The following is an 18,512-nucleotide window of genomic DNA, read 5'->3' as shown; positions in this document are numbered from 1 at the left end:
CACACACACACACACACACACACACACACACACGGGGGGGGGATCTGCATTTACCTTTGAAAATATAACTCTTCAAGCCCTATATTGTACAGTCTCTCAAACCAATGCAAGGATTCAAGGTGATGTTCTGAGATACAATGGGCCTTGGGTATTTCTGAGGGGACAGACTCCATAGGGTTCTCTGGGGGTGTCCTTACTTCCCACGTCTTCTGCTGTCATCAGATTGAGCTACTCATAAGACTTGACTCCAGCCTAGACCTGATCAAAACAAACCCACAGTTCCCTGAAACATAAATGACCTTTTTAAAATGCCAAGCTCATGGTGTGCCTCTCCCCCAATGGCCCCCAATCCTTCCATTTATTAACTCACGCACATTCCACTTTCAGTACAGCTATTGATCACTTTCCTTGTGCCAGGCACTGTGCTAAGTGCTGGGAATACAAAGATGGAGAGTGCCTACAAGAGTCCCCACAGCTCCATCTGAGCCCAGAGGTAAATGCTCTGCGCATGTGTAGCTGGCTAGAACAGAAGCTCCACCTTCAGGGATTTGGAGTACTGAGTGGGCATCTCAGGTTCTGCCAGGGTGAGGATAAGGAGAGACTCAGTTTCTCTATTTTTAGAATTCCTATGCTCTAACCTGCCTATTGGTATTAAATTCCCTGTGTATGTAAGAAGTCTTAGGCAGAGATGGTACCCATGATGTGCCCTGTGGCTGGTGGCTTTTTGACAAGGCCCTCCAGACCTGTCCTGCAGTCATGAATTGGCTGAAATATTTCAGTTTTCGGGGTGCCTTTCTGTGTGTAAGCAACGGGGCGAGGCCGGACTGCAGTGTTCTTGGGGGATGTGTGGACAAAGCTTCAGGACAGCTGAACCCATTTTTACATATTGACCTCTACACTAGGGGACCCTTTCTCTGTCCTGCAGAAAGTATAGGGGGATCGGAGGGAACTTGGCCTTGTAACGGAGAAAGGGATGGTGTGTGAATTGCCACTCATCCACCTACCCAGGAGGGTGCCGCTGAGCGATTCTAGGCGTATCAAAGCTTGGCGCTGGGAATTTCAGGACCGAGGCCAGAGCCCCTCAGGCCTGTGTCTGCAGCCTGCCTTAGCCGGCACTGCAACTTTATGCCTACGCATAAAACTGAAGGGACAAGTCCCAGAGTTTGCAGTCGCTGCCGCCGCCGCCGCCGTTAGAACGGGTTTTTAATTAGCTGCAGGATTTTAATGAGCTGAAATCAAGAAAAGCACCATCTCAGAAGTAAGCTGGAGCCGGCGCACACGGAAGAACTAGTCTGACAAAACAGCTGGAGGTGGTGCTCTCGGAGGACTGGGCCGATTGGTACCCGAGGTCAGGAGGCTGAAGAGGGAAGACAGGGGTCAGCTGCCGATGTCCGGCTGCGGTGTTGGGAAGAGCCGGGCGCCAGGTTCCTCTCTGTCACCGCGGCAGAAGGCACGGTGCCGGATTCAAGGTGACGGCAGTGCCTGGCTCCATTCTCCTCAAGTTGCCATAGCAGCCTGTCTCCCGATGAGCAGCATCTCCCGTAGCCCTCAGCCGGGAGGGACGGCATTGTTTGCTCTTGCCTGTGCCAGGAGGAGACACCAGGATAGAGAACTTTCCTGGGCCTGGGGCCCGCTGACCACGTGGGCGCATCCAAGCTGCCAGGTGTGGGGTGTCGGGGCGGGTCCCCACAACCAGAGGGGTCCTCTGGGTGCCTAGGCGAACATCCAGACTCTGGAGCAGCCACAGCCAAGCGTGTCCTTGGAACCGTCCGAGTGTCCGGCTGTCCCCGCTGGAGGTGCGTGTGTTTTGGCTGAATTCCCAAGCCTTTGCTTATACCCTAAAGTCAATTACCCCAAAGAGACAAATTTTTAAATCAAATAAATAAGGAAATGGGAGGAATCTTTGGCCTTTTCCTGTGTCCCAGAGGTGTTACAATATTAATTGGATCTTTTCTTTTTCAAAGTAAAAATTGGTGATGCCATTCAGGCCTCAGGGAGAGAAGCCACTAGAAGGGTTTGGAATTTTGAGCAGGGCAGGAAACTCAACAGCAGCATGTATTTTTCTTGTCCTAACTGCCCCCTTCCATCTTTTCTTTATCCCCAATTATTTGAATTTTCTTACTGACTGCTGGCCTTGGAAGGGACTAGGGAGGTGAGGGGAGGTTGCACTTGTCACCAGAGCTGTGTGATGAGGACAGGACGGTCCCAAGTGGGAGCCTGTAGATGTGTTTGAGCGCCTGCAAGCAGCCAGGTCCTGGCCTTGACAGACTGTAGTACTGAGGTCCCAGCCAGCAGCTGGACTCAGCAGAGGGAGACAAATGGTCTTGGGACCCACAGCTCCCTGTCGTCTTGAAAATATCCTGTGACTGAAGAAAAAAACCTGGAGAGGGGGAAGATTGGGGGTGAGGGGTAAGTCACAGACAAACATCCTCCGGAGCGTGCATCTAGATCTGTGGAAGGCCTTCTGTCCTCTCCTACCTTTTGGGGGAAAGGGTCTTGCAGATTCCAGGAGGATGGGTTTCCTGGCACATTACAAATCCAGCTATATCACAAGCCACTTACCCAGGAGGAGAGGCAACTGACCGTTTGATTCTCATTTGCACGGAGCCAGGAGTTAGCCAGGTGGTCCCCAGTGAGAGCAAACACAGAGAAGAGAGTTCCAGAAGGAAAGGCTGGGGTCAGGGGCTTAAAGGCTGGATGGAGAAGCCACATGAAGCTCTAACACCAGATCCCTGAGCATGGACAGGATGCTGGGGTGTTTTCATGGGCCTTAGAAATGGCAAATATTATGCAACTGAGTCACCCACCCCCCAATTCTGGATCCCAGGCACATGAGCAGCCAGATCCTGTTCCATGTGGTGGGTTTGGTATGGGTAGATTTGGGGCACAGCTATAGGGCCCCTTTAGTTGATAGAGGTCTGTAGTGTCTCTAATGGTGAATGTGTGAGATTGGGGAAGAGAAGGGACTGACCTCTTTCTGTAGACACATCTGCAGCTCCAGGCAGGAAACAAACAAAACAGTGATGACTTGGGATTCTAAGTCCCTTTATTCATCAAATAGCCTTAGGGGCGACACCCAGGCCATGTTCTTCATTTCTCTCAGGTAGCTGTGTATTAGGCATAGCTTGTCTTTCCTCTCTTCCTCTCTGTAGTTAGGTTTTTTTGTTTGTTTGTTGTTTTTTGTTTGTTTTTGGTCACTGACAGCATTCTTGACAAACAACATAAAGGTTTATTTGGGCTCATGGTTTCAGCGGGTTTAGTCTATGGTCACTTGACCCTGTGTGCTTGAGCAGAACAGCATGTCTTGTAGTAGAAGAGGTTCTTGACCTCATGACAAACAGGAAGGAAACAGTAAGGAGAAGAGGGGTAAGGACAAGATGCTCCCAAGGACCCACCCCCTAGCAACCTACTTCCTTCAGCTATACCCTCCTCAAACAATCCTACCACCTCAGAACCAAGACCTCAAGACATGGGCTTGTGTGGGACATTTCCTATTCAAACCACAACATCCTCCATATGAATTGTTTCCATGCCAGAGGCCACCCATCCTTGGTCAAATTGGCTTCTAGATGTCTGACTCAGGAGGTTGACAAAGCTGTAGAAACCATACCAACACCATAGCTTGCAGAGGCCTTGATGTGGACCATTGAAAGTGTGCGTGTGTGTGTGTGTGTGTGTGTGTGTGTGTACACTCAGTATGCATGCACAGCATCCATCGTCCTCCTGGGCTTCCTTGCTGAGATTCTGCAGCCTGCTGTGTCACTGGAATGGTATTTCCAGGATTGTTTGGGCATCCTAAAGGACTATGATAGCTCTCTCTCTCCTCTCTCTCTCTCTCTCTCTCTCTCTCTCTCTCTGTCTCTCTGTCTCTGTCTCTGTCTCTCTCTCTCTCTCTCTCTGTGTGTGTGTGTGTGTGTGTGTGTGTGTGTGTTGATGGTGATGGTTGGGGAAGGGGGGAAAGAGTGCCTGGGAACACATAGATGAAGAAAGGCTCTGAAATAGCTCTTCTGGGTAAGATACATGCCCTTGATCATTCATGGTCCCCTTGTAGCTGGAGATTGGCAATGGTTGGCCCAAGACTTTGCATGCACAGTCTGGGGAAAGGGCATTGGGCAGGCTGTGGGCCTCCATACAGAGAGTGACTTCATCCTTTAGATGGAATCTAAACTGCACCTGTGTCTTTTGAAGACAATAAATCAGAACCCTCTCTCATTTCCCCCACAGGACAATCCATCTTAGGGCAGCCCTGACTGTACATAAAGGACCCTCAGGTCTGAGCCTCTGGGGATCTGTGGCTCTCCCTTGGGCCCAAGCAGGGTAGGATCTCCCTCCCCCCACGTCATTGATGGCAGGAAGCAGCAGTCTCTATTTAGGGCAAGTCCATTGTTCTGAGGTCACAGCCTGTTCACAACCCCAGAGTTGGCTCCACAGATAAAGCAAGCTCAACTCACTGCTGTTTCCCAAGCATAAAAGCTGGGAGGTCGTGGGAACCACCTGCTCCACACAGTCCAGGGAACCCAGCGCCAGGCGCGTAGAGGCCTGCGGCAGGTTAATTAAAGTTAACTGAGTGAAAAAATAATTACAAAGACTGCAGAAGGGAGAAACCCAAACTTGGAGTTTATACTCCTTAGCCCTTGAGCTTTTCTGAGAAGCAATCTAATCCTTGGGAATTTTTTTTCCTGGGCACAGAAGCAGGGGAGGACTGTTCATCACTTCCAGTTTCATGGTCCACAGGCTGGACCCAAAGAGACCTCGGTGGAGGCTGGTCCCTCAGGACTCAGGACTTGGGTAGGGAAATGTGTTGGGCAGCACATCTGACTTACAGCCAGCCACCTAACTGCAGTCCTACAAAGGCCCTAGGTGGCCTCAGCTTCCCCTGGGCACTGCTCTGTGCCAGGGTGAACAAAATCCCTGCAGACCACTCAGGTGCAAAGGAAGGAATATTCTTTGGCTCGGGGCAACAGAGCCAGGTAAAGATAAAAGAACAAGGGGATGCTCCTTCAAAGAGGAAGTCCTCGGGACACCTGCTGCTTGCCTGGGCAGATGGATCCTTGACACCCATGGCATTAAACCCATACCCATACCACTGCAGAACCTCATCTTCTGTCTTTGGACAGATGGCCTCTGGGTGTGATTAGATACTTTTCTCATTGCTATGACACAATACTTGACAGAAATAAGTTAAAAAAAGAGAGCTTTATTTTGGCTCTTGGTTTCAAAGTCCTACATGGTAGGGATCGAGGGACCAGAGTGTGGCAGTATGCTGGCCAGACCTAGAAGCAATGAACAGAGCTTTAGCTCAGTTCAAGGTCACTTATTTATATTTTCAATAGTGGCCATTTCTTCTGTCCTTCTGGCAAAACCAAAGTGAAGGGCAAGTCACGTGGGCATACTTTGGGTCTACAGAGGCCAGAAGTCAAGTAGAGGTGGCAGGATGGCAGCACAAAGCCTCTGAGCCTGAGATCTGAAATTTCAGGGCTAGCTGCTCCAAGGCTCAGCTCCCACGGGTGTAACTATCCAGCAGAGCCTGGATCCCTCCAGTCCCATCTCAGTCTATCGATGAGGACAGCTGTGGCTCAGCATCCTTTGAAGCTGTGAGGAGCCTCCTCAAAGCCTCCAGCTCCATGGAGATACTTGTCCCTAGCATACTGAAGAACGGAGTTGGGGCAAAAGCAGATCTTTCCACTGGGCTAGTTATGAAGGACAAGGACCCACATCCCTGCCTGTACTTAGACCTTCCACACAGGGAGCACACGTGCTGATTTGGAGGTTCATAGAGCTGATGGTGTGGTGGCAGGGGGTGTTGCTGGTTATGGCCTGTGACAAGGCCCTCCTCTGAGACTGTCTCTCTCCATGGTTTTACTGCAGGTACAGACACAGGAGATCTTGGTGGGATGCTGCTGTCCTCGGCACAGGCAGCAGCAACAGGACTCCCTTTAGCCTCGCTGGGTTTAAAAAGGCAGAAGTGGCCGGGGATGGTGATACCTGCAATCTCAGTATACAGGAGGCTAAGGCAGGAAGATCTCGAGCTTGGGGCCAGCCCAGGCTACATAGTGAGTCCCTGTCCAAAGGGAAGGAGATAGGGAAAGAGTAAGAGAAGAGTACACAAATGAGTTCCAGGGTGGGATAAAGGATCCAGAAGTGACAGGATCTTTAACCAACCCCCCGCCCCCATACCCTGTGACTGAGGCACAATGCTTTCTTCTCCTCTGCCCTGTAGATCTCAGCCTGATGGATGCCTGGTGTGGATGATGAGGCAAGAACGTACCTCCCACACCCAAGAGGTGACCCCGGAGCGTGCCCCGGATGACCCTACGACTCGGAACAATGCGGCTGGCCTGCATGTTCTCATCCATCCTTCTGTTTGGAGCTGCGGGCCTCCTCCTCTTTATCAGCCTACAAGACCCTGCCGAGCTCACCTCCCAGCAGGTTCCAGGTGAGCCCCGCAGTTGCTGGTCTTCCATTTTCCAGCCTACGGCACACACAGGCCTTTATGGCTACCCTGATGTGCTGGACCTGGAGAACAGCCACCCTGATAGACAGAGGAGGGGTCTGACTTCCTCCCAGAAGGCATCAATGTCAATGTGGGAACGTTTGCCTGCTGTCAAATCAGTAGTCTCAAGACTGTAGCTCTGGCCTCTTAGCAACTGAGCAGCCCCTCGTGAGGGTGATGGAAAGGCTGCCCATCTGGTCAGCCAGTTTTGTGTGGTCTGTAGTCTTAGATAAATCTCAAACGTAAGAGGGTTCTGCCAACTCTTAGGGCATATTCCACATTACCTGGAACACCAGGTCAACCTCTTTCTCTTTTTTATGTTATTGGGAATTGAACCCAGGGCCTTGCACATGCTAGGCATGTTCTCTGCCACTGAGCTACCTCTTCAACATTTTAAAATTATTTTTATTTTGAGACAGGGTCTCACTAAGTTGCCCAGTCTGACCTTGAACATACAATCCTTTTGCTTTATCCTTTTGAGTAGCTGGAAAGATAGGCCTGTACCACCAGACCCAGCTGAAAATGTCTTTTATTTAAGCATTTATTTATTTTATTTGTGAAGGAGGGACACACGTCCCATATCACGCATGTGGAATTCAGAGGACAACTTGCAGAAATCAGTTCTCTCCTTCCATTATATGGGTTTCAAGGATCAAACTTAGGCTTGCTGGCAAGCACCTATACTTGCTGAGCCACCTTACCAGCCCTGAACATGTCTTCTTGAACCCACATCCCTAATGTGAGACTCAGTTTCCCCACCCAGCTCTGGGAACCCTTTGAATGTGGCTCCTCTGACTTGGACAGAAAGAGCGACTACATGCTCTCTTTATGAGGCAGAGACCCACCGCTGTTGCACCTGTCCCATTCCATCTGTGTCTTGTGACCCACTGGAGAGGTCAACATCTGCTGGATATGGTGGCATGGTGGCACAGGATGGGGGTGCATGGCCTAGGGACGTCTGTTCCCCAGCCAGGGGCTCCTCCCCAGCACCACCCTCAGCTCTGCACAGCTTGGCTCCCTTTCTTTGTCCTGCTTCATTGTTTTGCTTCTGCAAACTGGATATATGGCCTTGGGCCCAGATGGAAGGCCACAGGCCTCAGGAGGGAAGAAAGAAGACGCACAGAGGCCAGCGCCCACCCGAGCCTAGCAGCTGCTGCCAGAGGCCCTGTGTGAAGGAGGCCAATGAGTTATGCCTTTTATTACAAACAGTGAGTGAGAGGCAGGCTCTGGAGACAGCAGGCAAGGCACTGTGCTGACGCATTCTGGGGTCGACCTCCACAGCTGGTGATTGTCAAAAGTGGGTCTGGCTGCTCTCCGGCTTCTGAGGAAGCAAGTGTGTGTGACTGAGCTGGCTTCTCTGGGGACTTAAAAGCCTCTCAAGAGTCCTAGAATAGCGAGTGACACTGAGTCAGCACAGCAGTGTCCTACAGGACAGCTCCATCAAAGCAGACTGAGCGTTGGTCCCTCTGGTCGTGTGTGGGCTGTAGGACAGGAAACCCAGGAGCAAGGAATTTGAACACTGCTCAGGATAAAGGATGCTATGCATCTCTGGTACATGCCCTGGTGTGTACGGTTGTGATGCACACATGGGCAGAAGGTCCAGGGGTCTGGTCTGCATTATGTGGAGGGGGCCAGAAGGAGAAGGCATAAATGTATCTATGGTGTCCAGTGGGACAGGAGTTGGGCCCCTCTGTGGTCCATTCTTGGGGCAGGTGATCTAGTCCACGATGAGATCTGCTTTGATCATCCTAGCTTATGCCCTCCCACACTAGAGCCAGCTGGCAAAGCAGAGAATTGGTTTTATAGGCATCGGATTCTTGCCTGTCATGTCAGCTAACTTTGCTCTGCACAACTGACCGAATGCACAGATGTGTGGATGACAAGTGGGTAGGGAACACAGTATGGTTGGGCGTTCTGGGGTAGAACAGCACAGCAGAGAAGCACTTGAACCTCAGGCTGACAGGATGTGTAGGATCTTCTGATGCTTAGCATCCTCTGTAACCAGCTGAGCCAGGTGAGGGACATGCGTGAGTCTCGACTGTGAAGTTCTGTTGGTGGATGCAGGTGGACCATCCTCTCCATGTGCTACGTGGCAGGCAACCTTGATGGTCTATGTAAATCACACCAAACACAGTCATAAAACTTTAAGTAATGCTTATGTTACTTTCCCTGAGCAAAGTGCTCCTGACACAAGCTGTTTGTGTTGATTTGTTACTATTCATTTACCCTTTCCCTTTACTTCTCACAGCAGCCTAATTGTGATTCGGTACCAAGAAAGCAATATCAAAGTAATTTTCCACAACATTAGTTACAATTTTCTTCTGATCTTTCAAGTGAAACAATCCCATCCTGTTGGCTTCTCTGAGCATATAAACCTTGATTACATTTATCTGTTGGAAACCAGTGCTTACAAAGTGTATGTGCCCAGTTGCGTGGCTGGGTGGCTCCAAGGGCCCCTGATGAGCTTTCTCACTGGGAGTATCTGTCCAAAACAGGAATAGGTTAGAAGGCTGTCGTGACGTCTGGAATGGGCAGGGATTCTAGGAGGGACTAGTACACAGAGGAAAGTTAACACCGTGGCTTAAGCTTTGCTGGGATTAACAGAGTGAATTCCGTGGACTATAGAATCAGGAAGGTGGGAGGGGAAGGTGAGCAGATGAACATCCGGGAGCCTGCTTGAGAAAGTGATGGGAATTCTTTGGTGCTTATGGTCTCTGAGGTCTGGCACTAGTCAGATCTCTCCTGTGCAGCTCCAGGTGTTGACAGACACCTGAATGCCTTCTGGGCCAGCCAGCCCTCCTCACCCACCTACACATGAGATGGAATCTTATCACGTTACCGACTTTTGTAAGGTGGACCATATATTTTTTTAAGCAATGTTATATTTTTAAACAGCCCTTTTGAAACAGAGACTAAATATCTCACAGAAACATCTTAAGGGAAGAAAGGTTTGTTTTAGCTCTTGGTTTCAAAGAGATTTCAGTCCCTCATGGAGTGAGGGGAGAGGGAGGATAGCAAGAACATGAAACAGAGACTTCTTACATAGTGAAGCAGAGGCAGGTGTGACTTCCAAAGCCCCCCCCCCCCCCAGTGACCTACTTCCTCCAGCCAGGTCCTACCTCCTAAAGGCTCCGTGGCCTTCACCAGCTGGGGACCAGTATTCAAAAGATGAGCTACCTTTTAACTCACCTGTATTCTAACATTAGAATTTCTTGTGTACCAGAGAATTCTACCTATGCAAATGTGATTATTTTTCAGTTTGTAATATTGCCAGGGCTTCTGCTCCCAGTAAGCCCCTTCTGCTCCCAGTAAGCCCACTTCTATATGGTTTTGTGGGGTTTGTTGTTGCTTGGTTTGACTTCAAGTTCCCAGTCCTCCTGCCCTAACTGCACAAGTGCTTGATGCTGGTATTGCTCAGCTAGGAAACTCACAATTTTTTTTTTTTTTTTTTTTTTTGGCAGTGCTGTGGTTTCAACCCAGGGCCTCAGGCACGCTAGGCAAGCATTCTACCACTGAGCCATATTCCCAGCCCAGCAGCTCACTTCTAGATCCTTGATATAAGACTCACCCTTGGGGGCTGGAGAGATGGCTCAGCAGTTAAGAACACTGGTTGTTCTTTCAGAAGACCCGGGTTTGAATCCCAGCACCCACATGGTAGCTAATAACTGTCTGTAACTCCAGCTCCAGGGGATCTGACAGCCTCTTCTGTCTTCCGTGGGCATTGCATGACACAGGTGCACTTACCTACATGCAGCCAATACATGCATACACATAAAATAAAAATAAAATAAAAAATAAAGAAGACTCACCCTTGCTGGGCATGGTGTGATGCACACCTTTAGTCCTAGCACTTGGGAGGCAGAGGCTGGTGGATCTCTGTGAGTTCAAGGCCAGTCTGGTCTACAGGGAGACCTTGTCTCAAAAAGACAAAAAAAGAAAAAAAAAAAAGACTTACCTTTTCTCTTAATGAAAGGGCAGAACTGGGTATAGCAGACTCCAGTGTGCTGGCTCTGGGGGCTACAGAAGGCAGAGTCTACATTAGCTGGGGAGGCAGTTTTAGTAACTGCCTCTCTCTGTGTGTGAACTTTTTATTATAAAGAATTGAATTTGAACAATAGAATAAACTCCACATGCCTGTCCCCCAGCATCCCAACCTGGCCAGGCTGGCCCCATTCTCTCCTCTCCTCTCCCCTCTCCTCTCCCCTCCCCTCCCCTCTCCTCCCCTCTCCTCCTCTCTCTCTGTTTTTGAAGTCTACACCAGAGACAAAATAGATTCAAACATTTCAGTATCTTTCTAAGTTCAAATGATGCAAATTCTTGTTTTTAACATTATCTCTAAGCACCTAATAGTTCAGTAAAATCATCAAATATATGCCAGGTGGGTGGTGCATGCCTTTAATCCCAGCCCTCAAGAGGCAGAGGCAGGCAGATCTCTGTGAGATTGAGGCCAGCCTGGACCACATAAGTAACTTTCAGGTGGGCTGGAACTAGGGAGACCCTGTCAAAAAACAATCATCAAAGAGCCAAGCCAGAAATAGTGGTACACATGGGGAAACAGAGGCAGGAGAATCCCAAGTTTGAGGCCAGGATGGGTTTCATCACAAGCCCCTCTTTCAAAAAAACAAAAAATAATCAAATGTCCAGCCACTATTCAAACTTCTAATTGTCTCACAAATATAATTACGATATAAAGACATTTCCAGTGTTTTATCCAGTATTTAGATATGGTCACTCTGAAGTTGACTGATGAATCTTTTTTGTTTTTTTCGGGGGGAGGATTGAACTCACTATGTAAGCCACACTGGCTTTATCTCACAGAGATCCACCTGCCTCTGCCTCCCAAGTGCTGGTATTAAAGGCATGCACTACATTGCCTGCTTGACAGATGAATCTTTTTTTTTTAATTTATTTTAATTTTATATGTAGAAGTGTTTGCCTGAGTGTATGTAAGTGCTCTCATGCATGCAATGCCTGAAGAGGTCAGAAATGGGCATCAGGTCTTACAGACAGTTGTTAGCTGCCATGCCAGTGCTGGGAACTGAACCTAAGTCTTCTGAAAGAGGATCTAGTGCCCTGAACCACGGAGCCAGCTCTCCAGCCCTGACTGATGAATATTTTAAGTCTCTTTTCATATGCCTCTCTCCATCTTTATTTTCCTCTTCCTATTCATTTCAGGATGCCAAGTCATGGGTCCTGTAGAATGTCCCCCGTCGGGTTTTATTGATTGCTCCAATTTGTCCTTTAGTCTTCGTACTCTCTATAAAATTAGGCAAACCTTACGCATTGATCACACATAGCTTTGGTTTTGCTTCTGTTGACAAGAATTCATGTGTGGTTCTGCATTCTCCCATCAGGTGACTTGGGTCCTCAGACTCCCACGTTGTCAGGAGCCATGAGTGACCATGCCTCCATCTGCCCCTTCATTGGGGTCACACGTGACCTCTCATTTCCCCATTCTTTATTTCTTAAATGGGATGGATTTTGTTTTAATGGGGCCATGTGACTTGTTGTCAGTGACCCAGAACACTAAAGTGAATGGTGGATCGATGGGTCAATTGGTGTATAAAAACTGCAACTTTAGAGCCAGGCATGGTAGTGTATGGCTGTCATCCCAGCACCAGGGTGGTTGAGACAGGAGGATTGTAAGTTCCAGGCCAAGCTGGGCCATATAGTTCCAGACCAGCCTGAGACACAGAGCAAAACCTCATCTCAAAGAAGAAGGGGGAAGAGGGGGGGAAGAGGAGGAGGAGAAAGAAGAGGAAGAGGAGGAGGGAGGAGGAGGAGGGAAGAAAGAAAGAGAGCCAACTTTACAGATTCTGTTGTATACACTTTGTATAATTCTTTTAAAAATTGAAATTATGTTATTATTTACTTGGGGGAGGAATGCTCCATTAAGTATGTGTGGAGGTCGGAGCACAACTTGCAGGAATGAATTCTTTCTTTCTACCATGCAGTCCTGGGGACTGAACTCAGCTCATCAGGCTTGGAAGCAAGCATCTGTACCCACTGAGCCATCTTGCTGGCTCAAGTTCCTACTTTTTCAAAAAAACATTTATGTGTATGAGTATGTTGCCTGCATGTATGTAAGCATACCTGTGTCATGCAATGCCCATGGAGGTCAGAAGAGGGCGTCGGATCCCCTGGAGCTGGAATTATGGACAATTGTTAACTGCCATGTGGGTGCTGGGATTTGAACCCGGGTTCTCTAGAAGACTAGTCAGTGCTCTTAACCAGTGAGCCATCTCTCCAGCCCGTCAAGTTCTTACTTTTCATTTGGTCCTTGAGAATGAGTGTTCTTAAAGTGGGACCTCCCCATATTTCTGAGATTTTTTTTACTGGAGTGGAGGAGCTGTGGGTGACGTCCTGGGGTGACAACCTGAGTAGATAGCAAAGCTCCTTTCTTGATAACTCAGCAGTCACCGACTACCTCTATGTCTATAAATTGTCCCTGGGCATTTCTTACTACTCACAAGAGCATTTTAGAGTAACACTCACCTATATTGACAGATCATTTACCACAGGCCAAGTCTTGTGCTAAGCAAAGTATATGACTTTTTCTGTTTTGTTTTGAGAAAGGGTCTCCCTATGTAGCCTAGTTGGTCTGGAGCTTGCTGTGTAGACCAAGCTGGCCTTGAACTCTAGATCTTCCTGCCTTAGCTGCCAAGTGCTGGAATTATAGGTATATATGTCATCATGCCAGGTTGTGATTCTATTTACAGGAAACAGTGTGCTGAGTGCTCACTGAGTAGGTCGGAAAGAAATTAATGACTGCTCTACTACTAGCACACACTCTCGGGCCTTATCCTGTGTGTGGCGCTATCATAGCCCCTCACATCCATCTAATACTTTAGAAGTCACCAGGAGATGCTTACTGTTAGATCATTTGATGAATGACATCACTGAGATCAGAGAGGTTAAGAACCTGCCCAGGACCACATAGCTTCCAGACTTCAGAACTGGCCTGTGCATTAAAACAGGCACCTCCCCAGCACACAAGACCCTGAACATCACCAAGGGCTAGACCCACAGCGAAGCCCAGTGTTGGTAAAAATTTGGAGGCCAGAGAGAATACAGGGTATAGAGACCACTAAGTAGCCTAGGGGCTGGGATGTGGCCTGTGACTAAAGACTTAGCCAGGTGCCAGACCCAGCAACCCCTTGGGGATATTGGGGGAAGGAGTCAGGTGATGGGAAGCTCTTGGGACTCTGGGGTGAGACGTGGGACGTCAGAAAGCTGATTCTAGTAGGTTCGAGGGATGGGGAGTGGGGGTTGGGGGCAAGGCACCTAAATAGAGTAGCTGGAGGTGGGGATACAGCAGAAGAGATCAAGGCCTACGGCAGGTGGGGATGGAGAGGGATGGATTCAGGGATTCAACTGTATTAGTTGGTTTTTTTTTTGCCTCTGTTTAGCCTTGACCCATGATTACAGTTGGAGATGGTGGTTTTTAACCAATGTCTGGTTAAATTGTTAAATTTCTATTTTTTTGTTTTTATTTAAGTGTATGTGTGCGTGCCTGCTTGTCTGTATGTACACCATGTACATGCAGTGTCCACAGAGGCCATAAGAGGGAGATGGATGCCCTGGAACTGCAGATATAGGTGGTTGTGAGCTGCCCAAAATGACCTGGGAACTGAACCCGAATCCTCTGCAGGAGCCATATGTGCCCTTAACCTCTGAGCCATCTCTCTAGGCCCTGTACTAGTTACTTTTGTATCTGCAAAAATACTGTACAGAATCAACTTAAGGGAAGAAAGGTTCATTTTGGTTCATGGTCTCAGAGAGTTTCAGACCATCATGGCAGGTCGGGCATTATAATGCCTCTGTCTGCGGCAGTGGCAACTTGAGGCAGTAGCTGTTCACATCATGAAAGACCAGGCATAAGAGAGCTGGACCCAAACCAGGAGCATGTATAACTTCAAAGGTCCACCCCTAGGGGGCTTCTTCCACCAGCCTGACCCACCTACTAAAAGTTCTGCAGCTTCAAAATGATTCCACCAACTGAGATGAGAGTGATTAAAACATGAGCCTGTGGGGGACTTTTAAAAAATATGTATTTATGTATTATTCTTTAAATTTTTTACATGTATGAGTGTATTGCCTACATATATGTAAGCACACCTGTGTCATGTAATGCCCATGGAGGTCAGAAGAGGGTGTCAGATCCCCTAGAACTGGAGTTATGGACAGTTGTTAGCCACCATGTGGGTACTGAGAATTGAACCCAGGTCCTCTGCAAGAGCAGCCGTGCTCAGTGGTTACACTGAGCCATATCTCCAGCCCCGCCAATGGAGGATTTTTCAGATTCAAGTGATAACAGATATCAAGGTGACCTGGTGCAAAGTTGGTGACCTGGTGAGTGGGAGGATGAGAAGACTAAGGAGAACAGTGCCTGGGGTTTCTGGCTGTGGCAGATGCAGTTAAAGGGTGCAATTTTCCAGCATAACTAACGGATACAAAGAGGTCTAGGAGAAGGGCAGGAGGTCATATGTTCTGTTTTGGGTTTATGGTATGTGAGGTGCTGGGTAGGATACATGGGGGTACTATACATTTCCTCCCTCAAGGGCTCTGGCCCCACAGACTCCAGGAAGACCCCTGTAGCTCCCCACTGCTGCATCTTCATCACTCTCATTCACTCTTGGGGTCCTTGGGCCACTCTGGGTAGACAGGGCTATTGGAGAGCCCTACTCTGGGAGAGGAGCTACAGAAATGTCTCTGTAGACACATTTCTGCTCCAGGCTTCCAAGACAGCAAACTTGAGGCTGCCCTGGACAACTGCCCGTGTTCCCAGTTAGACCGGATGCCTAGGTTGGAATCGGGCTTCTGCCCAAAGCCTGTTACCTTGTCCTGGGATGGAGCCTCCTTGCCTAGGTTTCTGGGCTTGCCAGACAGGGAAAGAGACCTGTGTGGGCCTGTCTACAGGGACTCCCAAGATCTAACCACTGATGTGGGTGAGGGGTGTAAAGAAGAGCGAGAGAGGAGGAAGCCTGGGGGCTTTCAGGAGCTCACAGTCTGGAGGTTGAGGATGGAGGCTGCCCAGGCATTCCCCTAGAGTTTCAATCCAAGGTCATGATGAGGGGAGGCTTGGCCCTGCTGTAGAGGATCCTGAGAGAGAAATAAACTCACGCTGGTAATACGCAGATTATAAGGCCAGCTGTAACACCTGGGTCAGAAGGTGGAGGAATCAAGGGTATCCTGGAGTCAAGGTGCTGTGGGATGCCTGCCAACCTCTCTAGTGGCCAGGCGGTGCTGTCCTCCAGTGCAGGGAGCCAGGTGGGCTTGGTGGACACTTTATGGAGCTGGGGGTCTCTCTCCAGAGCACATGTTGCTGGGCACCTTACCCAGTATCTCCCAGCTAGAAACCCACAGAGCTAGAGTCCCAAAGCCAGTGGGTCTGATAGACTCTAGTGCTCCTGTGTTGTCCCCTGAAGACAAAACAGTGTTGGATGGAACAGTGTGTGGAACCTCACTCTGGGTTCCACCTTACCGGTGAGACGCAGTCCCACCTGTGTAGTGCTGAGGGCCAAATGGCAATGTCAGGTTTATCTGGTTCCTACAGAGACTACCTTTATCCAGTTATGTCCCCTGGGAACTCCAAGACCACAAGGCCCTGGTGAGCCTTGGTGGTAATAGCCAAGAGATTCTCACCCATGTCAGAGGACAGAGTCCACAGAAGTGCAGTGACCCCTTGGCTGTCCTCCTTGGCACCGAGCCCTGTCCTCTTAGACCTGGGGTGCAGAAGCCCAGGCTCCTCTCATGATTGGGAAGCTAGCCCTTCCTTCCTGTTTCCATAAAACCAGCCGCTTTTCCCAAGCAGGTGGATTTTATTGGAATCCTCTTGAGTCTGTTTCCTGAAACCATTTTCTAACGGCATTGCAGAACATCATATATATTTCCTCTAAACCTTGCGAGGCTGACACATCCTTGTTGTGACTGTGAAAATCAGAAGTGACATGTAATTGCAGTGATCCATCCTGTTAAGTAGCTGGCAATGTATCATCGCAAAATCAGCCGGGCTGGGACTCTCGGAACCCAGTGTTTCTAAACAATAGATCGGTGACATCTTCAAACATGCTGAATGCCACCCACATCTCAAAAAAGATGCCTTGCCCTCCCTCACCTCGGTTGCCTGGGACCTCAGAGACACAGTTTCACTCTGGGGAAAGTCACACCACATGCCTGGTTCTCCCACTCAGGGCTGTGGGTGGGAATACCTATAAAACTGCTCCTTCTAGTCAAAGCCTTACAGTTCCTCCCTGTGGATTCCAGAGAACGTGGAGAGTTCTTTCTGGGCCAGTTCAGCCCTCACTGTGCGGCACAGAGAAGGAAGCTTGTGGACTCAGTGTACACAGTTGGAGGAACACATATGGGGCAGAGACTAGAGGCACAGATGGTCCTCCATTCATACCATGTGCGGTACTTACTCATTTAGACTGTAGTGTGAATAGCACACCCTGCAGCAGTACAGAGGCCAACGTGAAAGAAGGGGAACCATAAAGCCCCTACATGGTAGCAACCATGGTAGGGTCAGCACCCCCTTCAAGAATGGTGGGTTTGGGGGTCCAGGTGGTGCTGGCTTTGGAGTCTGTGTTAGTTTTTGTTGCTGTAACAAAAATACCTGAGCAAAGCGAGGGGAGAAAGATTATTTAACTTATGGTTTCAGAGGTTTTAGTCCATGATGGTGGAGTGGGTGTGTCAGAGCACCTCACCCCATGGAGGCCAGGAAGAAGTGGAGGAAGAGGGGAGGGGAAGGAATGCCTATGCTAACTGGCCCTCTCCTTTTCCCCCCTTATTCTTCCGGAGCCCCCTACCTAAGGATGGTGCTACCCATGTGCAAGACGGCTTTTCCCTCTCTGGTCACCTCTGGAAACGGAAGTATATTTTACTAATCTCTTAGGTGCTTTTCAGTCCAATCAAATTGACAGTGAAATTAACCATTAGGAAATGGAGAGATGGTTCAGTGGTTAAGAGCCCTTGATGCTCTTGTAGAGGACCCAGGTTCCACACCAGCACCCACATGGCAGCTCACAACAGCCTGTAACTCCAGTTCTAGGAGATTCGATGTTTTTGGCCCCCAGGGGCACCTGCATGCATGTGATGCACATAAATTCACACAGGCACATACACATACACATAAATGAAAATAAATAAATCTAAAAAACTTAACCATTGTAGCTGACCCTGGTAGCACAGGCTTATAATCCTCGCTACTAGAAAGACTAGAACAGGCATATTTCAAGTTCAAGGCCACAGAAAGACCAGCCCAAGCAATTTAGTGAGACCCTAGCTGAGAATAAAAGGCAACAGGACAGCTGGCCTGTAGCTCAGTGGTAGATGCTTTCCCAGCATGCATGAGGACCTGTGGCCCTAGGTTCCCCCAGTACTGCAAAAATATTAATTAATTAATTAATTAATATTTTAAAAATTAACCAGGACTGGAGAGATAGCTCATTGGTTAAGAGTGTTTGCTGCTGGGGCTGGAGAGATGGCCCAGTGGTTAAGAGCAATGATTTCTCTTGCAGAGGACCCGGGTTTGGTTCCCAGCACCCACATGGAAGCTAACAACCATTCATAACTCCAGTCCCAGGGGATCTGACATCCTCCTCTGACCTCTACAGACAGTGCATGATATGGGTGCACTTATATGCATACAAGCAATACACTCATACACATAAAATAAAAATAAAATAAATAAAATACTTTTTAAAAAGAGTGCTTGCTGCCCTTGCAGAGGACCCAAGCTTAGTTCCTAGTACCCAGGCTGAACAGCTCACAAACATCTATAACTCCATCTCCAGAGGATCCAACACCCTCTTCTGGCCTCCATGGGCAGCTAAACACACACACACACACACATACATGCAGGCAAAACATTCGCATATAAGGTGTTTTGATCAAATCCATGCCCACTCCCTCCCCTCCAACATCCCCCCCTCTGAAGAGGTAACCTTAAAATCTTTTAAGGGTTAGATACAAGCTCCTAAATACTTTTGACATTTTGGGCCTTTGGAGCAGAGTATGT

At 48.8% G+C, this 18,512-nt stretch overlaps 1 protein-coding gene across 1 annotated transcript in view; it reads left to right on the top strand.

The window, feature by feature from the left end:
• The window catches only part of Chst8 (carbohydrate sulfotransferase 8), a 168,398-nt gene that overhangs the window by 74,089 nt on the left and 75,797 nt on the right, over positions 1-18,512 (top strand). The window contains exon 2 of the mRNA XM_017799754.2: positions 6,221-6,436. Coding sequence (XP_017655243.1) covers positions 6,307-6,436 — 130 coding nt within the window. The 5' untranslated portion in view covers positions 6,221-6,306. The remainder of the gene's footprint in view (positions 1-6,220; positions 6,437-18,512) is intronic.

The sequence above is a fragment of the Nannospalax galili genome, unplaced genomic scaffold, assembly GCF_000622305.1.
Source record: "Nannospalax galili isolate Female #2095 unplaced genomic scaffold, S.galili_v1.0 scaffold159, whole genome shotgun sequence".
In the NCBI taxonomy this organism is placed as follows: Eukaryota; Metazoa; Chordata; class Mammalia; order Rodentia; family Spalacidae; genus Nannospalax; species Nannospalax galili.
This window is presented reverse-complemented; position numbering and strand designations above follow the sequence as displayed.